At 45.3% G+C, this 21,531-nt stretch overlaps 1 protein-coding gene across 2 annotated transcripts; it reads right to left on the bottom strand.

The window, feature by feature from the left end:
- Nucleotides 1-1,118: 1,118 nt before the first annotated feature.
- Nucleotides 1,119-16,745, bottom strand: DHCR24 (24-dehydrocholesterol reductase). 2 transcript variants are annotated; one of them, XM_029618532.1, is made up of 10 exons: nucleotides 16,716-16,745; nucleotides 16,119-16,350; nucleotides 14,901-15,056; nucleotides 13,440-13,545; nucleotides 12,498-12,616; nucleotides 12,134-12,397; nucleotides 11,190-11,333; nucleotides 10,021-10,218; nucleotides 8,221-8,399; nucleotides 1,119-2,719 (listed from the first exon to the last, which is right to left on the bottom strand). In XM_029618532.1, the coding sequence occupies exons 2-10, from the start codon at nucleotides 16,347-16,349 to the stop codon at nucleotides 2,566-2,568; spliced, it is 1,551 nt and encodes a 516-aa protein (XP_029474392.1). In that variant the 5' UTR covers nucleotide 16,350; nucleotides 16,716-16,745; the 3' UTR covers nucleotides 1,119-2,565. The 2 variants fall into 2 exon arrangements, with proteins under 2 accessions (XP_029474392.1, XP_029474391.1); XM_029618531.1 differs by lacking the exon at nucleotides 16,716-16,745 and adding an exon at nucleotides 16,576-16,711.
- Between the last annotated feature and the right edge of the window lie 4,786 nt (nucleotides 16,746-21,531).

The following is a 21,531-nucleotide window of genomic DNA, read 5'->3' as shown; positions in this document are numbered from 1 at the left end:
TTGAAAGGCATAATAAGGTCGATTACGGAAACTTAAAAACTGAGGTGAAAAGGGACTTGCCTCTGAGCAAATTTTCTTATCTGCCTTTTGGTTGCTAGGACGTGGGAGATCACCTTATCATCCTTATATTAGTGCACTGCTTTAAAATCTACTGGAGCCTCTTTCAATATGGCCGCTGCTTCTGAGTTAACGGGTTGACTTTGTGTTCTTGGTAAACTTGGACTTCCTACGCGAGTAACGTTTTGCTTAGTTTTAATTGCCTCTCTTCTTTTCTGTCCTTATTGTTGTGATCGCCATTTGTGTCATCAGTAGCAGTGCTGCAGCCAGCATCACAGGAATGGTTCATTTCCGACATCAATTTCTTCTAAAAATGCAAAGCTTAAGCTTCTCTGATTGAAGCTCGCACGCTTATACAAACGCTCTCTGCTCGTCTTTCCTCTTTGAGACTGCATACCTTCTTAGGATCTGTCTCGTCGTTCTCTTGTTTTAATGTTTAAGAATCGCTGAACGGAAGGGGTAGTCTTTTAAAGGCACAAGACTCTTGTGGCCAAACTTGAGGGGGGGTTTCACGCCTTTGCTCTGGCAGGTGGATATTTCGAATCAGAGGCAAAAGGTACTTACAGGTTTTTTAATGAAAAACTGAAACGGTCAGTTATGACTAAAGTCAGCTGTGTCCTCTGCTATGAGAGGGAGCTGCAAAAAAAAAAATCCTGGTCCTATTCAGGGGCTCACGTCACGAGCCTCTTAGCTGTGAAGTGAGCCGAGAGGCTTTCTAAATTTTTGTCACATAAAAAAGTAAGAGTTGATTAGTTTCAAAAAAAGATTTCTGCTGCACCATCAGACACTCATCACACCAGCTGGAGGCAGAGAATACTGAGTTAATGAGTTAACAAGGTTCCCTACAGAGAGTATATGTATCATTAGCAATGTAATTAAAAAAAACCACACACACACACACACACCACAACAACAACACACCTCTGCCTCCATCAGCTGGTTATGGGACCAGTCCCAAGTTCTCTGGCCTGGTGTAGCAGACAGATAAGGAAACCGAAGCTTTCCCACAGGCTGGATTGCTTTCTTTACTAGAAAGTTTCAGAACTCTCAGATGGTTAAAGTTGCATTTCTTCCAAAGTTAAATTGTTAATGCAACAGCAGTTTTTCCTTTTCTCAGAAAAATAAATAAATCAGGCAAATGAGAGGAAATAGTCTAGCGTGAGCTGGAAATGGAAAACGTCCTTTGTTGTAAAATAGACATTCAGCTATTAAGCAGTAACAAAGATAAGGCAAAATATTTAATTTCAGGAGCTGCTGGGAAACCAACCAAACAAGTCCACTTTTTCCACACATTAATACAAAGAGCAAAAAAGCTCACGGCACACACCAGTTTTCTTATCTGAAAAGCAAAGATTATAATTTAGTGCAGGATACAAATGTTTTCTTTAGGAAAAAAAACAAAAAACCCTATCCAGTGTATTAGGATGTCTGACAAACCACACAGTACCCTCATTAGATAAGATGTCTGATATATGCTCCTGAATGCATGCTACGAAGCTGAGCGTTTTGGTGAAATATAATTCAGATATGAAAGAACCAAATCAACTGCAGCTACTGGGACCCACTTTGGCCAGTCTTCCAAGACTTCCTAAAGGTGACAAAAAAAAAAATAAAATCACCTACCGTTCCTCAAAGCTCTCCGCCTACAAATTAATTATAGATTGTTAATACGAAGATGCTTTTAATTAAGCACAAAACCAGTTTTAAGAGCCGTAACCTTTTGGTTTTAGAAGGGCTTCCTTTTCCCCGCCAGTACTAATATTTATATGGTGCATTCACTGGTACACAGCGCTGGTAATTTACAGGCAGACGCTGGTCCTCCTTCACAAAAAACATTCCACTTGAAGGGAAGGTCACCGAGTGAGCAGGGAACAGCTGAACTGAACCGGCATCTTCAGGTCTGCGTTTATACCACGACACCGCCAAGAGCAGATGCCCCCCCATCACGCTAACACATCACAGAGCTAAACCAGCATTTTGTACAGAACATTACATGCACTTCGTGTCACACGTGGGTTCTTTCCCCAAAGTGGTCTTGGCCGAGAAATAAAACGATTGGTCTGAGGTTGAAAGACGGGGCTCCAACCTGGGATTAGCACTAGATGAGATAAGGCAAATCCAGTTTTTGCAACACTTGCCACATGCACTTCTCAGCCCAAAACACCGTTAACAGAAACCAAGCTGCAACGCAGCTGACCGGCCGAGAGTTAGGTTTTTCTAGCAGATCTAGGGAAAAAAAAAAAAATGAAAACGTTTGCTCGTTTTGAAAGCTAGCGCTTATTACCCAATTACAAAAATATTATTTGTAACAAACTCAAGTCCAGTTTTGTTAGTGTAGGATGTGGCAGGAGACGCACCACCGTCTGCTCTCAGTCTTCCGAGAAACCCAGGGACAAGAAGCCACAGACCAGGTATCGATAAGAAGGAGCCTTATTTGCGATGCCAGAAAGCCCTCCGCCACATCGCTGTCGCTCCGGCTTTAGCTCGAGGCTTGCGCCTGTGCACAGATCAGTGTCTCGCTGCTCTGCAGATTTTATCGTACACCTCTGGAAAAGCCTCTTCACAGTTCAGCTGCTCCCGGAGTTTGTGGTAGAGTGAGCCATCAAACATCTCCCAGAATTCCTCCCGGCTCATATAGCAATCTGCGTACAACATCTGAAAACTGAAAACAAAAAAAGATCAGGACTTTGTGAAGCAGTGAAAAATTGTGCAGTCCTCCATTTTAACGGACATTTTGGGAAGCCATTCCTAAACCGTGAATTTCTAGATTTTTTTTTTTTTTAAAAACAGCTTCAAATAGTAAAAAGTAAAACCTTACAAACTGTACCTGACAATTCCCAGCACCCCAGTTCTTCACCCATCTTCTCTTCCCAGTCTGCTTGCCCCTTGTTCGAGACACGCACCCAGTCGTTGCTTTCGTCTGCTCCCACCCATCACAGCCCGGCATAAATCAAAAGGTTTGACATGTCCTGCTTGCTGCTCCGTTTTAGTGTGTCGGGAATGGGGCAGTGTTAGGTTGGGTTGGGACAGACAGAAGTACAAGTGGCGATTCCATATTCCTGCAGATGCAAGGTGCGCGGGTACAGAAATAACCACGCTGTGCATATCGCTTGAATTTTCCCAAGGAAAAATACGCCGGGCCCGCTCAGGGGGGATTGTGGACCTTGCTCAGTTTGTTCGCCAGCGCGACATGCTTGCCCAAAAGCAGGCTGCTTGAGCTGTCACCCATTCCCGGCATAGAGGATACAAAGCCCGTCCCGCCTTACTTGATGATCTAGAATATGGCAACTTGGATGTCTGATTAAATTTAGAATTCATCTGTTGGATAACTTTTGCTGGAACATTAATAGAGAGAGCTTTATGGCTCTCAGCTTCAGCGGATTGATTGATAGGTGGACCTCTTCAGAGGACCGCAGACCCTGAGTCTGAAAGCCCTGCATATAAGCTCCCCAATCTGTGAGCGGCGTCTATAGGAAGTACCACTTGGTTGAATGGAGAAAACAGAATGGAAGACCAGTTTCTGGGCTGGTCCTGGAAAGTCACTGCTTTAGCTGGGGGGTAGTTCTTATCTGATAAATGTTCTGAGAGCACAGGTCCCATTGGGATATTAGGGGGCCACTGTACCTGCCATATATTGATAGTTTCAAGAAGACAGGCAATCTATGAAAGCCGTTAGGGTAAACAAAAGGAAATAGATGCCAAATGTCCTTTTTAAGTGTTTATTGCAGTTGAGACATGTTAAAAAAATGCCCGACTCTGGCCGAGTTTCGCCACTATTTTAGTGGCTGCCTCAGGGGCTTGGATTTTTAGTTTGGACCAAAAATCATTCAAAATAAATCATTTATGATGTACAATATCATTTGTGAAGCATCCGCACAGGGGCAGATTGGCCTATCGGGCATCCCCCCGGTGGGCCGGTCGCACTAGTCACGTGGTCTGCCGAGCGCGGCCGTGACAGAGCTGAGCTCGGCAGACCACGTGGTATCTCCTGGGCCGGCCTGGGTGGTGAATCCCCGGGCCGGTTTTCATCGGGAATCCGCCGCTGCATCCGCAGTGAGGGTATATCTTTAGTTACGGAGCCCTTGACTAGATAATCATCTACATATAGGAATATATGAATGCCCATATGTCTGAGGTGAGCAGTCGCCACTGCTAGGCATTTGGTAAAGATCTGGAGAGGGACAGCCAAAACCAGACCAAAAGGAAGTCTCCTGTACCAGTAGTGGTCGATTCCCACCACAAACTTGATATATGCCATATATATGGGTACACACTGTTTTTTATGGCTCGGGAACAGAGTAGCTCGGGAACAGAGTAGCTCGGGAACAGAGTAGCTGGCTTGTTACGGCGGTTACTACCCCAAACCAATTGTGTCCGATACTTCACTTTCGATGCATATCCAGCATGGCTCTCTGCTTCAACAGCATGGGAGAAGACTGATACATCACGCATTTCCAGCATAGCTCCCTGCTTCAACAGCAGGGGAGAAGAAAAACAACCAATAAGGACTGTATAACATAGTCTGGGTAAAACAAATAAGCATGGGTGTAGCTTGCTTATTGCGGCGGTTACTACCCCTACTACCCCTAACTAATCAAGCTAGATATTTCAATGGTGGGGGTGGAAGGGAAATAGAACCAAGAGCTAAGAGAAACAGATAAGTATGAGAGAAAAAAACGTGTGAAGCTTGCTGGGCAGACTGGATGGGCCGTTTGGTCTTCTTCTGCCGTCATTTCTATGTTTCTATATTTCAATCTTTCTGCTGTAATAATAGTAGAACCTTGACAGCATGATCATTTAGAATTTTTCTTGGTGAATACATTTCTTGAGTGTCCTTAGATCTAGGATAGAGTAGGTCTCAGGCCCCTCTTCTTTTTGGTGATAATGAAATAGCTGGAGTAAAATCTGCTGCCCCTCTTGCCACTGGGGTCCCACTGTATGGCCCCTGCTTGAGGAAGGACCAAGGTTTCCTCCATCACAGAGATTTGGTGGACTGCACCCTGGTGGGTGGGGTGGGGGGGGGGAGGGTACGACAACCAAGGAAATGAAGCTTGTAACCAGGGCCGACGCATCCCAGTGGTCGCCTAGGGTGCCAGCCATTAGGGGGCAGCAAAGAGCAGCCACGTGGGGCTGCAAGCAGAGCCCATCCCACTCACAGCCGAGAGGAGTAGAGAATCGGCGGGCCACAAATGGCGCCTCTGTTTGTGTGTGTGTATGTGTGTGACTGAAAGGGATTGTATGTATACAAGAGAGCAATGGTGTTTGAGAGAGAGAGAGAGAGGGAGGGACCCTGTGTGTATGTGAATGAGACAAGGAACCTAAGTGTGTGTAAGACAGGGGGCCTGACTGAGTGAATGAGGTCAGGGCTGGGGCCTGGACCGGGGGAGATGGGGGGTTGCAAGGCAGAAGGTTCTCCTAGGGCGCCTAAAACCCTTGCACCGGCCCTGCTTGTAACCCAGCTTTCGCTATGCACAGGACCCGGAATCTGTTGTGATCTGGGACCAATATTCCACAAATAGGGTAAAAGCACCCCTTGGGTTCAGAAGTGATGTCTTGGCACCAGGGGTCTGACTCTTATTCCTTAAGAGGAATCAAAAAAGGCCGCCTTGGCTGAGAGACCAGGTCAAGCTTTTTCAGTTTTCTGTCCCTTTGTTTTAGACTGTACAACGCCAAGGCCCATGAACGTCCAAGGTATAGATTCTCGCTGAGAGCAGGACTGCTGAAAATATCTTTTGATGGAAGGAATGCCTCTTTCAAAACTGGCGTGGAATCTCTTGGCAGCATGCGAGCGATCCCCAGTTGCTGCTGTCAGAGTGGAACAATGGTCTTTGATTAACTATTACCTTAACTTTAAGGCCAAACAGGTTCTCGCCTGCTAGATGGTTCATATAAACGTTTTCGCTCATGCCAGAAGCCTTTAATCAGGCTAACCTGCGGCATCTGATGGAAAGGGCCCAGCTCCTTGCTAAGGTCTCTAACCCATTGTATGCTGCTCCGATTAGATACATTCCACATTTATTGCCATCTGGGAGGAGACCTCAACTTTTCGTGTCTGGCAAGGAGGCTGAATAGCTGTAGCTTCTCCAGAATGGAATGCAGGTTCTGGACCATGAGAAGCTGGTACGCCAAGATACAGCTAAACCCAGTATTAAGAACGTTCTTGCAGAGAGATCAAGAAGCCACTGGTCTCTGCCTGGACGAACAGAGAAGCTAGTTCAGGGTTTCTTTGACTTCCTCAAAGTAGGCTCCAGCACCATGGACTAGTGCAGCAATTGTGGTTTCTCGAAGTCACAGGAAAGGTTGTACTTTACACTGAACATCTCTCTCTTACAGACTGGAGAAGAGAAAAGGGTCTGCTGCCATATCAGCACATCAGATCTTGAAAGATGTACAAACGAGTTACAGTAGTCCCATCTGGAGACATTGAGATATTTCAAATACTCAAATATTCATGCCCGTGGTTTAGGTTCCTCCTGCATTTCAGATGAAACTGCTTGAGTCAACTTTCTAACAAAGACTGGAAGGAGGTCCTCTATTGGTATAACACTATAGAAATGATACCGGCATGATGCGATTCCAATCGCGAATGCCGGTATAGAAAAACTCTAAATAAATAAATAAGTAAGTAGCAGTAGAAGAAAGGGATTTCTGGAGCGCTGGGTAGACAGATCTGAGGACACTTGAAAAGAATGTTTTACATCTGGATGAAGCACTGGTTCTACCTGTCTCCAAGTCCCAGGAGCAGACCAAATCTGATTTGTACAGAGATGGAGCTGAAGAGGAGCATCTATGCTTATGACCGAGTGCCCTTTCCCTGTGGAGATAGGATAGGAGGTTGCAGAGGTAAGGGACTTCACGAACCATTCATAGCTCAGTTTTCCAGCACTGGCTTAGGCAATAGTATATTTCAAGCTGTACCAAAATGCTTTGAATTAACTTGCTGAGGTCGTCTTGCTGGTCCACCAGCTGCTGACCTATCAGAGCTGCAGCAGACTGAGAAATCTCTTGCATTGTTATTAATAGTGAAGGTGGCCTAGAGGTCACTAGAGAAGGCAATAACATGACAGGCTAGATGCAAAGCTCTATATGGAGGGTAGGCAAGGGCATTGATGCCATCACTCTAATGGGTTGATATTGATGGACTCGACCTCGATGCCAGAGGTCAATTTGAACACTATGGACATCGAGACAGGGAATCCCCTCGATGTCAAAAAGGTACAGACATTGAGTATCAAGATTGGTGTCATCGATGTCGAAGAGGAGCAGACAGGGTGTCACAGTGGATGTTAACTTCCCAAGCATTGAGGGAGGCAGATACTGGAAGGGACAGAGAATCAGCCCGGGCAGATGTCCCTTTTCGGCCCTGATGGCTGCTTAGGTCTTGGGGTCCGAGAATATTGCTCCATAACCATGGTCCTCGTTTCCTTGCCAAACCATGCCTTCTGCAGAATAGCTTGAGGGGAGCGGCTGTGCTTCTGTTTGGAGTGATCCTTGTTTGAACAGCTCTTCAGTGGTTTATCCAAGGATTTCCCCAGAGCTTTTCTGTTTTTAGAAACAGGAGGTTTCCCCTGGGATAGACGTCAGGATGGTACGAAAAAATGTCCTGAAGCTTTAACCCGACTCAGGCACAAAGATGTGACAAACATTTAGGATTTCTCATCACGTTCCAAACAAAAACAGTGCAGGTGTTTTTCTTTCACAGGCCACGCGCAATTTGAAACCAGAGGCACTTTGTTCAGTCATGGAAAAAAAAAATAGACTTGCTAGATTAAACTGGGCAGTTTTAACAGCAAGGCGGAGATGCTAGCTGGAGACGAACAGAAAAGTTTAACAGACTGAAGAGAAGAAAGCTGCATCTTCTGATGGGGCTTCACAAATGATTAAAGCGCCATGGGGGGACACAGCCTTTTCTTAAGTGAACAGGATGTCCCTACCAGGCATGTGCAGCGCACCACACATGCTCAGTGCAGCAAAGCTTTTACTCCAGGCTGGGACACCTCCATCCTCGGCGCCATCTGATGACGTCAGCCAAACGTGTGACTGACTTCTCTATTTACCATGGAGGAGATGACACCCTTTCACAAAGTAAGTGTAAAAACTATTTGAGAGAAAAGTTGAACAATGGTCACAAAAGAACAGTTTGGGAAACTCGGTTTGCCTTACCCGTGAACGTCTCTTACAAACTTTTCCAGCTGTCTCATGGAGACTTTGGCTTCAAAGTGTTTCTGCTTGGGTTCTCCGTAGGCTCCTATGTCGACATACAGCTCCGTTTCATTTCCCTTAGGGTGGCACATGCCAGGCTGGCTGGACAGCAGGAATGGGCATAACCAGAGGGGATAAACCTGCATATATTTGAAGGGAAAGAACATTGTCTGAGGTTGCGTCACCAGATTTTTAGACTTCAGTCAACTATTCTTTCAGACAGGAACATCCTTGCTCCCAATTGTGATCAAAGGTGGAAAAAAACCCAAAAAACTAAATTCAATGCTTAGATAAACCAGCACAAAGCACAAAACAAAAAGATAGCAAAAAAGTAAAAAAAAAACAAAACAAAAAACAAACAAACAGGTAATTGATTCCAGCCAACCTTGAAAGTGATACCAAAGGGTATCAACATTTAAAAAAGGCAAATATAAATCTTATCCCCGGGGGGGGACCCACAACTGAGTGAAGCCATAAATAAAGAGAAAACAAAATCCCCACCTTAATGTCTCTTCCCTTTCCTAGGACAAAGCGTCTGCACTGGAAATAAAGCTGGAGAGATCAGACCCTCCCTGTTGCCCCTTTAAAAGGCAGCTGCAAGCCCGCCACTGCTTTTTCACAGGTGCGCGATCAGTTTAGCCTGCGCTATTTTTTGATGGCTTTACCTAAACATAGGGTTGCTTTATCGTCCCAGGACCCGATGTCTGCGAGTTTCTATATTTTTGCCAGACAACTGGGGGTTTCCTGGCTCTGTGCCTCCTTTAGGTACTTTTTCAAGGATAGTGTACGTAGCTCGCCCCTATCAGCCCGATTCACAGGTGCCCAGACTGGGGGGTGGGCGAGGTTAGGAGTTAACAGCAATTTCCCGCTAGCAGCATGACATGAAACGCATCAGACGAGCACACACCACACTTCCTTCTTGGGGCGCAGCTAGCAAGCGGTATCATTTTTTTGTTCAGACGGTCATTTTTCAGTTTCTCAGGAGCTATTGCTTTTTACCATTTTTTTTTTTTGAAAGCCTCTCCAGCTTTGCCGCTCCCACCCTAATATAACAGGGAGCGCCAGCAGATTCCCCTGCAGACATCACAGTAGTATATTCAGATGCTATTTCACATTTATATCTACTGCCTTCCTTGGACCACGTAACAACCCGAAGCAACGTACAACAATAAAAAAAAAAAAAGGATAGGTAAAAAGGGAGATATAAGTGCCAAGATGCTGTGGAGACTCGCGCTAGCGCTGCTGCTGCTTTAAAACAGGAACCAAACAACGCCATCACCTAAGGGGTGTTCACGCCGGCCCTTGGGGGGGCCCCCAGTCAGTCAGGTTTTCAGCAACTCGCTAATGACTCTGCATGCGATTTATATGCATGGGCTGCCTCCAATGTATGCAAATATTTCTCATGCATATTCATTAAGGATATGCTGAAAATCCGAACAGCTGGAGGGGCCCCCTCACCAAGGACTGATTTGAACATCCCTCTGACAAACCTTTTGGCTGATTATTTCTCCTCGGCACAGGAAACGTTCGCCAGTCTGAATGTGATCCCAAGAAAACCAAGGCGTAAACGGTCCTGGGAAATCTTGAAACTAGTTAACACCAAGTATATAAAATTGTTTCGTTGGGCCAATAAAAGATATCGCAGCTACCAATGGAATTTAAGGCTACAGAGAAATGGTCATTGTTCCTTGCCTCAAGCACATTTTTGTGGAAAAGATTAGAAAATCAAAAGCACAAAACAAACAAACACCAGGGCCTTACATTGATTTCAGCCTGGAAGACTTTGATGGCTTTTTCCAGATACTTCATTGGCACCAGCATGTCCTGTACAACGTGGTGCTGCTCATACAATTTCCGAATCGTTTCCCCTTGTGTCAGTTTTAGCAGAGAGATTTTTGGAGGAACCATCCAGCCAAAGAGGTAACGAAAAACAGGATTGTTGCCAAATGGAATGATGTCCTTCGAACAAATTTAACAAAGCAACAGTTGATGTTAACCCAGTATCAATGCTATTTTTCCCTTAATAGTTTTTCAGTAGCATTTTTATCTAATTTTGCTGCTATGTTGTTTTTAGCGCTAGCAAACGTAACTCAAATGATGCACATTGTATTGTTTGTATTGTTATTTTAATTACCGGTATGTATGCTTTTACTTGTAAACCGCTTAGCTGGTCAGGTCACCGCCCAATTTGCGGTATATAAAATCTTTTAAATGAAAAATAAATAAAATAAATAGTAAATGTAAAATACCTGTGAAAGCTAACGGACAGTCAGCACTGGAAACCAAAGCCCTCCATTTATCCCCAGCACAGGGAGGGGCAATGCAAGCTTCCCATACATTTCTCCTACCCCATGTTCCTCATCCCTGTTCCAGAGGGGTCAACACTCAGTCTCCAACCTTCTTCCATCAACACACAGGGGCCCCATCCTAAGCCTCTACCAACCTGAGCAGGACTGGAACTGCTGGCCTAAGAGGCGAGCAGCAGCGTTACAAAGCAGCTACCCTTGAGCCTTCTAGTCCCCCCGTGGGATTAAGTGCAGCATAATTGCACAGTGCAATCCAAGGCAGGGATAACAACAGATAAATAGCAAGGGGATGACAGAGGGACCCTCAAAGCCCAGCATGCCTTGGAATTCTTCCTGTACAAGGAGCCTTCTAGTTCCTGGGATTTTGTTCCACAGGAGAGAAAAAGCCTGAACACCTTGCAGTTTGATGAGCATTCCTGCCCTCCTCTCCAGTGTGAGCTGATGGCAGCCCAGCTCCTGAGCAGTTAGGATACAAAACTCACTCCGTTTTCAGAGGTGGGTTTCAGAGCAGTGGCTGCCCTTTTGTACCCAAAGAGAAGGCCAGGCTGACCCGTGACGGTGAAAGAACTGGGACCCTGAGCTAGAAAAAAACACTTGGAGACTGTGACTTGCAGCCTTCCTTACCTGCAGCTCCCAAAAGATACTGCGCGTATGTCGATGGTAATAATGCCTTAAGGGAATGTATTCTGTTCCACTATGGTTAGCTGTCATATAGCTCTCCACATGCCTGAAAAACCAAGGCTTCCAGTAATTGCCAATACTGTTCACCTTCAGAGGGAAAAGAATCATTCAGCAAATGAGCAACGCATCCTTCCACATCAAAAGGCAGATTTTAAAAGGGGCGCTCGCGGATCCCAGCATGCGCACCTGGACGCAGCTATTTCATAACAGGCGCGCGTCGGCATACGTATGTTATAAGATACAGGTTCCGCGCGCACATGTGCGCCGGATTTTCATGTCCACATGCGCGGGCGGGTGGCCTGCTCCACGCGTGGGAGGGAGATATTAGAAAAATACGTGCGGCGACACAAGTAGGGCTTCCCCAGTTCTCTCCCAGTCCGCTCCAATTAAGGAGCGAACTGGGAGAGAACTTCCCTATACCCCTACCTAACCTTTCTACCTTTTCCCCTCTCCTCTCCTCCACCTAACCCTTTCCTAGCTATAATAAATTTTATTTGGTTTTTTACCTTGCTGCTCCTTTGGAGCAGTAGACTCCGCATGCGTGTTGACTGCCGGCTCGCGCTTCCCCATGACAGCGGCTAATGGCGCTGTCCTCACGTGTCCTCACGTGTAACCCCCTCCCGCCCAGACCACGCCCCCGGGCCGCCCCTTTCAGCAGGCCTGGCACTTGTGCGCGTATCGGGGGTTACACGTGAGGCCGGGCCCATTGTAAAATGCACACGGTGTGCGCAAGGCCCGGCCACGCGCGTAACCCCCGAAATTTACGCACACACACACGTTTTAAAATCGTGCCGTTAATTACAAAACAGAAATATAGCACTGACACTGCTTTACTCTTCAGAAAGGCACAAAACAGAAGTCTATCTGCCAACACGTCTTTTCCTTACCTTGCCTGGCTCCGCCTCATCTGTGAGGACTCCCGTCATTACAACCGCTTCATCCATTGCGTACATGAGTCCTTCCACGAAATCATTCTCCTGCTTGCTGGATTCCAGAGCAAACGTTTCGCAGATCTTTGCTATGCCTCTCACGGGCTCATAATGCAACTTCACATACTTCTTGACGGGGACTATTTTCACTTCTGCCGCAACCAGGAAGCCCAGGGTGCCACAGGACCAAGGAACTGCATAAAACAGGTCTGAGTTCTCAGTCTGAAAGAAGTAGTTATCGTGCTGAATCAAAGATCTACGTACAGAAGCAACAAGAAGATTTGAAAATCAGAGCAAAAAAAAAAAAAAAGTTCTCTCTTACTGGTGTACACCTCACAAAGCTGCCGTCGGCAAGAACAAGTTCATATGCCAAGCAGACATGCTGAAACAATCCGTGATTGTGGGATGAAGACTCGATACCAGTGCCCATGATCAAACCACCTGAACAAAAGAGTTTTGAATCAGAATTGCTGCATATGATCTATCTTTTTACAAAAAAGTAAGGGCAAATGCTTGTATACACGTGGAGTGTTTTTCAACTTTGATCATCTTCCAAATGACCTCACCCTTTTTTCAACAGGGTCGATACCAGGACCATGCTCCCCTTCGGTCCAGCAATTGGTCCACTACTACAGTTATACCTCCGGACAGAGAGATTAACCAGCACATAAGCACTGTTTTTAACACTAAAGTTGAAAAGCACCAAAAAAAATGTTGATTTGAATACATGCAAGACAAAATACAGAAGAACATAAGGTGTGCTATGCTGAGCCAGACCAAAGGTCTAGAGGTCCATCAAGCCCAGCATCCTTTCTCTGGCAGTGGCCAGGCCAGTTCCCACAGAGTAGCTCCATTCCTTGTTGTTCAATCCCAGGCTTTCCCAAGTCTACCTGGCTAATAATTGTTATGGACTTTTTCTCCAGGAACTTGTCCAAACCCTTTTTAAACCCAGCTACGTTAGATGCCTTGAGCACATCTTTTAGCAACAATTCCAGTTTGAACATTCGTTAAGTAAAAAATATTCTCTCCGATCTGTTTTAAAACAGCTTTCTGTCATTAAAACATGACCACAAGAAATATGCTTAGACTACTTAAATGCTTCCTGTTCTGACCACAGATGGACATTTACAGTGCAAGTGGAAGTTTTCAGGCCATAGTCAACGAAGATATCCGTGTACCGCCTTCCCCTGCAGAGCTTCCCTTCCTAGCTCCTCTCCACATGGACTCAAGGGCAGTCTGCAGGATTTGGTTCCAGCACCCTTACCCACTGTGAGGTCATCCAGTTCCGGAACGACTGGCAGAGTCCAGCCAATGGCATTAAGCAGGGCTGTCACCTGACCCATGCTCACCAATGGTTCCACCCGGACAATCTGAGAAAGAAATCAAAATCAAACATACAATTCATTAACAACTTTCATATCACCTGAAGGAGAGCCGACTAAAGCTTCCACAAACACGTTAATATTTTATTGCTTCGCGAGAGCAATATGTAAACCAGCCGGGCACGCGACTTTAAACAATCCTCAATATAAAGATTTGCTTGTCAATGCAAAACAATATAAATACATAATCAACTCTCGGCTCCATTTAATACCAAATGCATAAGCAGCTTAAAAGAATTCCACAGCGTCACTGCCTGGACAATGGGCCTGCAATGCAGAAACAAGTTTGTATCACACGACTGCATGCATCAGTTTACTAAAAGCTGTAAGGCACACCTATAAACTCTTGACAAAAAAAATGTAGGCACTTCTGTACAAACAGCTGGATCCAGAATATCAGGACCGCACAAAATGGTAACATCTGGATCCAAGTCACTCTCAGTGGCCGGCACCAGGAACGCAATGCTCTGGCAAGGGAAGCAAAACCTTTCAGAAACATTTGGTTGGCTTTGAATGCACCAGTGTGGGACTCGGGCTGTGCCTGGAGTGCTTTCTACTTTGAGCAAAGCCATAACGAAGGATCATGGAGAATACAACAAACTGGACTTGTTTTCTGTGCTCAAAACCATGCAGAGTGTTGAATGTTAAAAAAGACACATAAATTAGGAGCATGTAAAAGAGCGATCTGTACGGAACTGGCACCCTTAATTACCAAGGCCAATCTGAGACAGCTACTATTTTTTTTTATTATCATTTACAGAAATGTGCTGAGGAAGGAATAGGGGAGAGGCAGAGAGGAAGACCCAAGCACCTCAAAAACCAATACGCCACGCTCTCTTAATCCGCCATTCACGTCTTTAGTCTGCTCGCCAAGGAATTCATTTCCCTTCTCCAGCTCTACTAACAATGATCAAGCTTCACTTCTACATCTGCAAATAGGAAGTGTTAAACTGTCTGGTGAAGGCTACCTTTAACAGAAGGCACAGGGGGGTAACCTGCAAGGAGCGGCATTTACAACCAACAACTGAAAGCATGGAGATAACCTGCACAGAGCGGTAGTTACTACCATGAGCAACTTGCCGGGCAGACTGGATGGACCCTTTGGTTTTTATCGGCCGTCGTTTGCTGTGCTACCATGCACGGCAGTTTTCATGCCAAACATACAGCATCCTTAACCATCATCACACATGGCACACAGGGCATGCCCTCGGCCTCTCCCTGTGCGCGGAGTTGAAGGGCAGTCTCTCAAGAGTCCAGCTAAGGCAGGTTTATCGCTGGCATCCAGCTGTACGATGTAGCATGGGTTCGCTGTGCACATCTGGAAATCCAGCTGGGGTACTCACCCGTCTTGTGGTGTCCACTTCTAGAATATCCATTAAATTGATCATTATATTCTTGTGGGTCTTCTTGTATTTTCCAACTCGCAGGGACACTGTTAACCAGCCAGGCCTACCGGTACACATGAAGGTTTTGCTGCCCTGTTTCTTCCATTCACGCACCTATAAGGACATTTATTCTGTTAATTTGGAAATAAATGCAAAGAAAACACCCCAAAGTTCTATCCTACAAAGTCTCACCCCTGATTGAAATCCATGCAAAAGATGCACAAAAAATCTAGCACGAATGCCATCAAATGAACCTGTCTGCCACCAATTCCAGCTAATCCTACAGACTTTTTCTTTTACTTTGTAATGGGGCGTTCCAGAAGTTGCAGTGGTCCTGGAGGACACCGGGCTCTTCGCAGACTGCGATAACCGGCGCTGGGTGGTTCAGAGCACAGATGCAGAGAGCATGGGGCCAGCAGGCCTCCTCCTACTCTCCTTGTTAGAAAGCAAACAGGTGCTGCAGGGAGGAGGACCTGCCAGTGCCGCCCTTTTGTCGTCTCCGTGCTGCCAGAGGCGGAAATGAGCTACTTGGAGATGGGACTGAGGAGGTGGCAGAGGGAGGAGGAGGAGGAGGTAGCGACAGGATCTGAGAGGGCAAGAGCCAGCCAGAGAAAAGAGGCAGGAGGGGAGGCTGGAGACTGGGAGGGGGCACTGTGTCTACTCATCCCATGCACCTTCTCTCCTCAGCCCTCCCCCCCCACCCATCATCAGCACCAAGGTCACATCTAAGTTGCCATTCAGTGCACATGGGCCTCTCATCCCAAGTGTGGCCCCTGGGGCAGACAGACATTGCACTGTACTCAAGGGCCTAGGGATCTGCTTTCTCTGGAAGACTTTAGGCATCTTCAAAATCCACAGGATGGGGGGGGGATTAGAAAGCCGAAAGGGGAAGCAGGTACTGGATATGCCAACAGACTCCAGAAAGCTTGGAGAACATGATTAGAAATGGAAGAATAAATACCTTTATTAGATCTACTCTAGCCAGGTTTCTATTTAAGAGTCACTGAGCTGTAATAATCCGGTTAAGAGTTCTTGTAGATCTTCTGTCTTTGAAGCCATTAGCACTGCACGGTCAGCGTGTGAAATGCTGTCACTTACACGAACATAGCAATGGCACACGTTTCGGGTAAATGTTATTGTTATCCCAGGAGGCACCTGCAGCGCCCTCCATCCTACCTGCTTCTGGATTTGCTTCACTCGCTGGTCGTGCAGTTTCGGGGCGCTGCACATCTTGAACACCACCCAGGCTCGCAGGTAGTAATAGATGTCAAAGATGACAGACAGCGGCAGCAGGAAGAGGCAGACGAAGATCCAGCGGTGGTGGACGATCACATACTCCAGGCCTTTCCCCTTCACCCAGAGCAGGAAGAGGAGCCCGAGCCCCGCCAGGTACAGCGCCGTGTCCATGCTGCAATGCACACAAAGAAATTGCGTGGGACATTTCGGTGGTTCTCAGTCCGGTCCTCGAGTAATCTGGTTTTTCAGGATTTCCATAACTAATATATATGTAAGATCTGTGCATGCAAATCTCATGCAAGTTTGCATACATAATTTTATCTCATGCATTTTCGTTAAATATATCCAGGAAGCCACATCGCCCAATACATGCACCGACCGAGTTGAGAACCCCTACCTTAGTGCAGGAGAACCTGATGAAAACCTTAAGCAAACAGGGGGCTAAAGGAGGACTCCTACGCGTCCCGAACCCCGTTTTAAGCTCGGTACAGCTCCCCAGTTCCTCCCCCAACCCACCCTCACTTGCCCGCTGCTCACCTCCCTTCCTGTGCCGGAGCCCCCCCCCCCCCCCCGCGCGGCCGCTGACAGGGAAACCTCCCGCCGCCAGCCCCGCCCCCTCCCCGCGCTTATTGGATAACGCCGCTGGCCATCAGTGAGCCCAGGTGGTGCGTTGGGTGCCGCCCTCCAATGGGAAGGCGCGGAGAGGATCGGACCACGGGCCGCCGCCAGCGATTTGATGTTCCCGCCAGTCAGCGGTCACGCCCCCCTTCCCCCCCCCTCCCCCCTCCCCGTACCACCGCGGAGGGGCGCACGGCTTTATACTTCGCCGGGGAAGGAGACGGGCGGTCCGGGAGGTGCTCTCCTGACCTGAAGCGCGGAGCTCCACCGAGCACGCACCCTGGGCGATGGCGGGACAGCGATGCTATTGAGGATTCATCATCTTCATCGAGCAGGAGTGCTCTCATATATTTAGCCTTCTTCTTTGTCGTCCCCCCCATGTGTCCAGATCTTGACTATTTGTTGATATCATCGCCCCGGACTGCTCTCCTCTACCCTGGAGGATTAGAAACATAAATACAGACGGTGCCACCAGAACAAGACCATTTGGTTGAGACTGAATGGGTTGCCACCTCAAACGAAATCCAACCAACCCCACAGGCTGCTGCAGCAGCCCTAGTTTTGGCCTATTGCGTGCATGGACTTGTACTTGTAATTTATCATTTTTCTATCGTTCGTGAATGTGGCTGCCACTGCCGAAGGTAGCCGCCGCCGCCGCCACGGGTACTATCCTCGAGATCTGTTTCAACAAGGGATCCCAAGCTGCCAGTCACTTTCCCCAATCAAATCCGAAATCTAATTCTATGCATGCAATAGGGCAAAACTAGGACTGGATCGACTTATTTGGCTGACCTGGGGTGAGATGACAAGCCTACCAAAAGATGAAATCCCGTGAATTCTAGCAATGCTTCTAGCTAGAGATTGCGTATAGCGAAGGGCCATGCCATAGTTTGAAAAATAAATTGTTTCTCTGGTGGCATTCATTAATTATTTATTTAATACACATATATTCTGAAGTTCTAAAAATATACATTGTGGATTATAAAATATAATAAAATACAGAAAATAAAATACTAAACATTTCTAAAAACTTAGCTATTAAAAGCTAATTTAAAAAGAAATGCTTTCAGCAACTTCCTGAATTTTAAATAATCCAACTCGCTGCAAATTTCTGAAGGCAAAGTGTTCCATAACTCAGGGTCATAAACAGAAAAATATTTAGGTGGTGTAGTACATAATTTGTAGTCCGCAATGGAAGGAACAGTAAGTACTGTCTGTGAACACAAAGTTTAGCTCGGAGTATACCACGAAACCTTATATTTCAAACAAAAAGAATTTAGGTGAGCCACTTTATGAAATAATGTGAAAGACTTGAAAACGTAATCTGGTCCATTTTCATTCATTGCCATCAATCCTAACTGCAATAAGAGTTTTGCATTTGCATTTGTTGTGCATTATCCTACAAAATAAATTCATCCAGTCCAATGCATTTCGTAGGGGCTTGCCTACATCCTTTTTTCTCACCACAAATTGCCCAAGATTATCCTTAAGCAAGGAGCTCTGCAGATTGTTTTAAGAATATAACTGTTAAGGGAGCCTTTTATCATGTACCATAGGAGAGGCCATTGTCACTGTAGGTATTTTGTGCATGCAGTGTCTTTACAAGATAAATTCCAGTTCTTTCGAATGCAGGGCCTTTGGCCTTGGTGTAAATATGCAAGCAGGGGCCTTTCCCCGTGTACATCTATGCTCTAACAAGCCTTGATTAGCCTTGAAAGTTAACTGATTTTCAATTATTTACTCTCTTGTCCTGGACATTAACTCTTTAGGTTGAAAGAATGCCAGACCACCAGTCCAACTTCTATTCTTTAGACTTCACTCAAATTATTGCTAGCAACTTTTGTTTTCATGTTATTTTTCCCTGGGAATTTCAATGTTATAACCAAAAAAACCCAAAAAACTGGAAAAATGACTTTTCCACTGATTTTTCTTCTTTTTCTTATAACAAAGTCATTTTTCCACTGATTTCTTTTGTTAAAACATTCAAATTCCCAGGTAAAATAAAAACTAAAAATAAAGGTCCCTACAGATGAACAAACAAATATGTCACTGGCCAAAAGCCACTAGCTCCTGGTCCAGAAAGCCTGGGAATCACACTACAGGTCATGTTAAATGCTCTGAATGCCTGCTGGGCGTCACCGTTCTCTTTAGGCTATTGCCCTGTGGCACAAAACAGTCTTCTAAGCAATGCTCTTGCTGGCTCTCTGTTTCTTAAAAGAATAATAGGTTGTAAAAAAATATTACTGAGCAGCAAGATTGTGCATCATAAGAATTTTTCAATTCGCTGAAGTGGCCTGTTCTAAAAATGCTTGCTGAGCCTGAAGGACTGGCAGGCATCACCTGGGCAGCCCAGGCTTTCAGAGGCTTCTTCCTGTTTCCTCAGGCACTGTCCTATCAGAACCTGGGGAAGAAGGAAGTGGGTGCTGGAATCGGGGTCAGACGGGGAGGGATGCCAGCCTTATGGACCCTTTAGCTGTTGTATGACACTTTTTAAAGTTGATAATTTCCCTATTTAAGAATTAGTTTTATATACAAGTTCTATACATCATTTTTTAAAGACAGCAACCAATTATGTTTCTTTAAGAAGTGTAACTCTGTTTTGTGATGCATTGGTACTGTAATTAAGACATTCTAGTTAACAACCATGAATACACATAGTTATGACTTGAGCTATACCATTAACAAGCAATGTATGTTTTCCTCTGCATATACTCTTTGTATGCTCCCTCAAACCTTATTTATACCTCTCTGACTGTTTTTATAACAAACCAAACTGTCTGATCACTAGGAGTAGGCAACCTCCAGTCCCTTTGGACCCCAATCTGCTTGGGTTTTCAAGTTATCTTTAATGAATATGCTGGAGGTAGATTTATATGCATATTATTTCAACTATGCAAATCTATCTAATGCATATTAATTAGAGATATCTGGACTGGTGTCCATGGGGACTACAGATTACCTACCTCTGCATTGATCACTGGACCTCAGGTGACAACCCGCTGTGACATTAGAAATGTTTTTCCCACTTGTAAGTATCAGGCCCCACTTGTAAGTATCAGGCCCCATATCTTGAGTTATTAGGTGGGACATTCAAACTTTGCATGGATTTCCTAATCACTGATATTTCTCTAAGGTCATTTGTGTTTCCTGTAAGTAATGGACTCAGAACATGGAATAAATAAATAACTCTGAGCAAGATATACAAAATCATAATAGCAATCTGATCTTTGGACTGCTCATTGCATTTTGTTTGACCAAATATTCATCATAAATTAAGCAATTCTTATTGACTGCAAAATAATGAGATGTACTCTATAAAATAATGCATTCTTAAAATCAGAAACCATATTGCGTGTTCCTGTACTCATTTTACAGAGTGTTTCAGAATTAGATGATTTTCTTACCACTCACTGTGTAAGTATCCCTACACTGTCCTTAAGAACTGTGATTTAGCTGATCTTTTGTTGTATAAATTGCTCTGGTTGTATGTTACAGAGAATAAATAAGACGACCAAGGCCTTGTCAAATGAAATTGCTGCCTGCTTAAGTGCAAAATTCTAATGGTTGTATTGATCTTAAAGAAAACTGGATCACTTGTAGGCTGTGATCACAATATGCAAATAATCTGAGGTCAAACCGAAAGTGGACGACTCTCAGCCTGGTTTGATGGAGCTTTCTGATTTTCCCCATAAATCTGCTGGAAAAGTTAATTTAATCTGAATGGATTCCCCAAGATTTGATGCTAGTTTGCTGACTAGCTGAAATCCACATTGGATCTGCCTGCTGGGTATTTTTGCGGATCCGCTCAAAATCCGACACAGGTTCGCCAATTTGTGGAAATCCGTGTTGGAATTTTACAAAACAAAAGTTCGTCAAACTAATTTGTCAAATCCACAAAGTTCTTTTAGGCTCCTCTACTTAGTTTGTAAACTTCATACCTTTTATTAAACAAACATAAGACTTTTGCAGAGATGTAGTAGAAAATGGGGTCCGAAGCAAAAAATCAGTGCGGAAAACGGGCGCTCAGTGTTGAGCGCCCGCTTTCCTACCGCGTGCCCAGCACTTCTCCTGGGCCCAAGATCAAATATTTAAATGAGGAGTCGCGCTGCCAAGGAGGTGCTAGGGACAAATGTGCGCCAGCAGGTTAGGAAAATGGATTCTCAGTTTTACGAGCGCCCCTTTTCCTAATCTTGCACAGCCAAGGCTTTGGAAAACGGATGCTGGTTAATTGAACATCCCTTTTCCTAACTTGACCGCTGACACACTTTTTTTTTTTAAATCTTTTTGTACACTTTTTTGGGCTGCTCAGAAATTAACACCTGCTCTGGGCGTTTTGGATGCGCTAATCCCCTTATACCATAAGGAGTTGTCCAACCAAGAGTTAAACAGTGCGCTCAGCTGAGCGCACTGCCATGGTTTGAAGGAGCGAACCATGGAGGCCTTATAAACTTTAGCCGGTCAGAAAGAAACATGCGGGTTTTTGTACCCTGGTGATTTAAGTAATACGAAGTTACAGAAGCTGATAAAGATGATGGACGAGAGGTCTCCCTGTGGCTGTCAGGTACTAGGTTATGGATTGCAATGCACTACACAAATTGCTAAGCAGTCAGTGTACAGTGGTAAATATTAAGAGTTTTGGAGTGTATGTCAGAGAGTAAGGTCAGCTGGTGGTCAGAGCGTTCACAGAGCTGCACAAATAAACAGACTGCGGATCTTGTAAAACCTTTTGTGTGTT

Source organism: Rhinatrema bivittatum, chromosome 10 (genome assembly GCF_901001135.1).
Source record: "Rhinatrema bivittatum chromosome 10, aRhiBiv1.1, whole genome shotgun sequence".
NCBI classification, from domain to species: Eukaryota; Metazoa; Chordata; class Amphibia; order Gymnophiona; family Rhinatrematidae; genus Rhinatrema; species Rhinatrema bivittatum.
The sequence above is the reverse complement of the archived record's forward strand: the minus strand, read 5'-3'. Positions and strand labels throughout refer to the sequence as shown.

Excerpts from the sequence above, each read along its gene's own strand:
- DHCR24 (XM_029618532.1), bottom strand. The coding sequence starts at position 16,349 with ATGGACACGGCGCTGTACCTGGCGGGGCTCGGGCTCCTCTTCCTGCTC. Across the intron at positions 12,398-12,497 it reads GCTTTGTGAGGTGTACACCA|ACTGAGAACTCAGACCTGTT; the intron begins GTAAGAGAGAAC and ends TACTTCTTTCAG. Across the intron at positions 11,334-12,133 it reads ATGAGGCGGAGCCAGGCAAG|GTGAACAGTATTGGCAATTA; the intron begins GTAAGGAAAAGA and ends TTCCCTCTGAAG.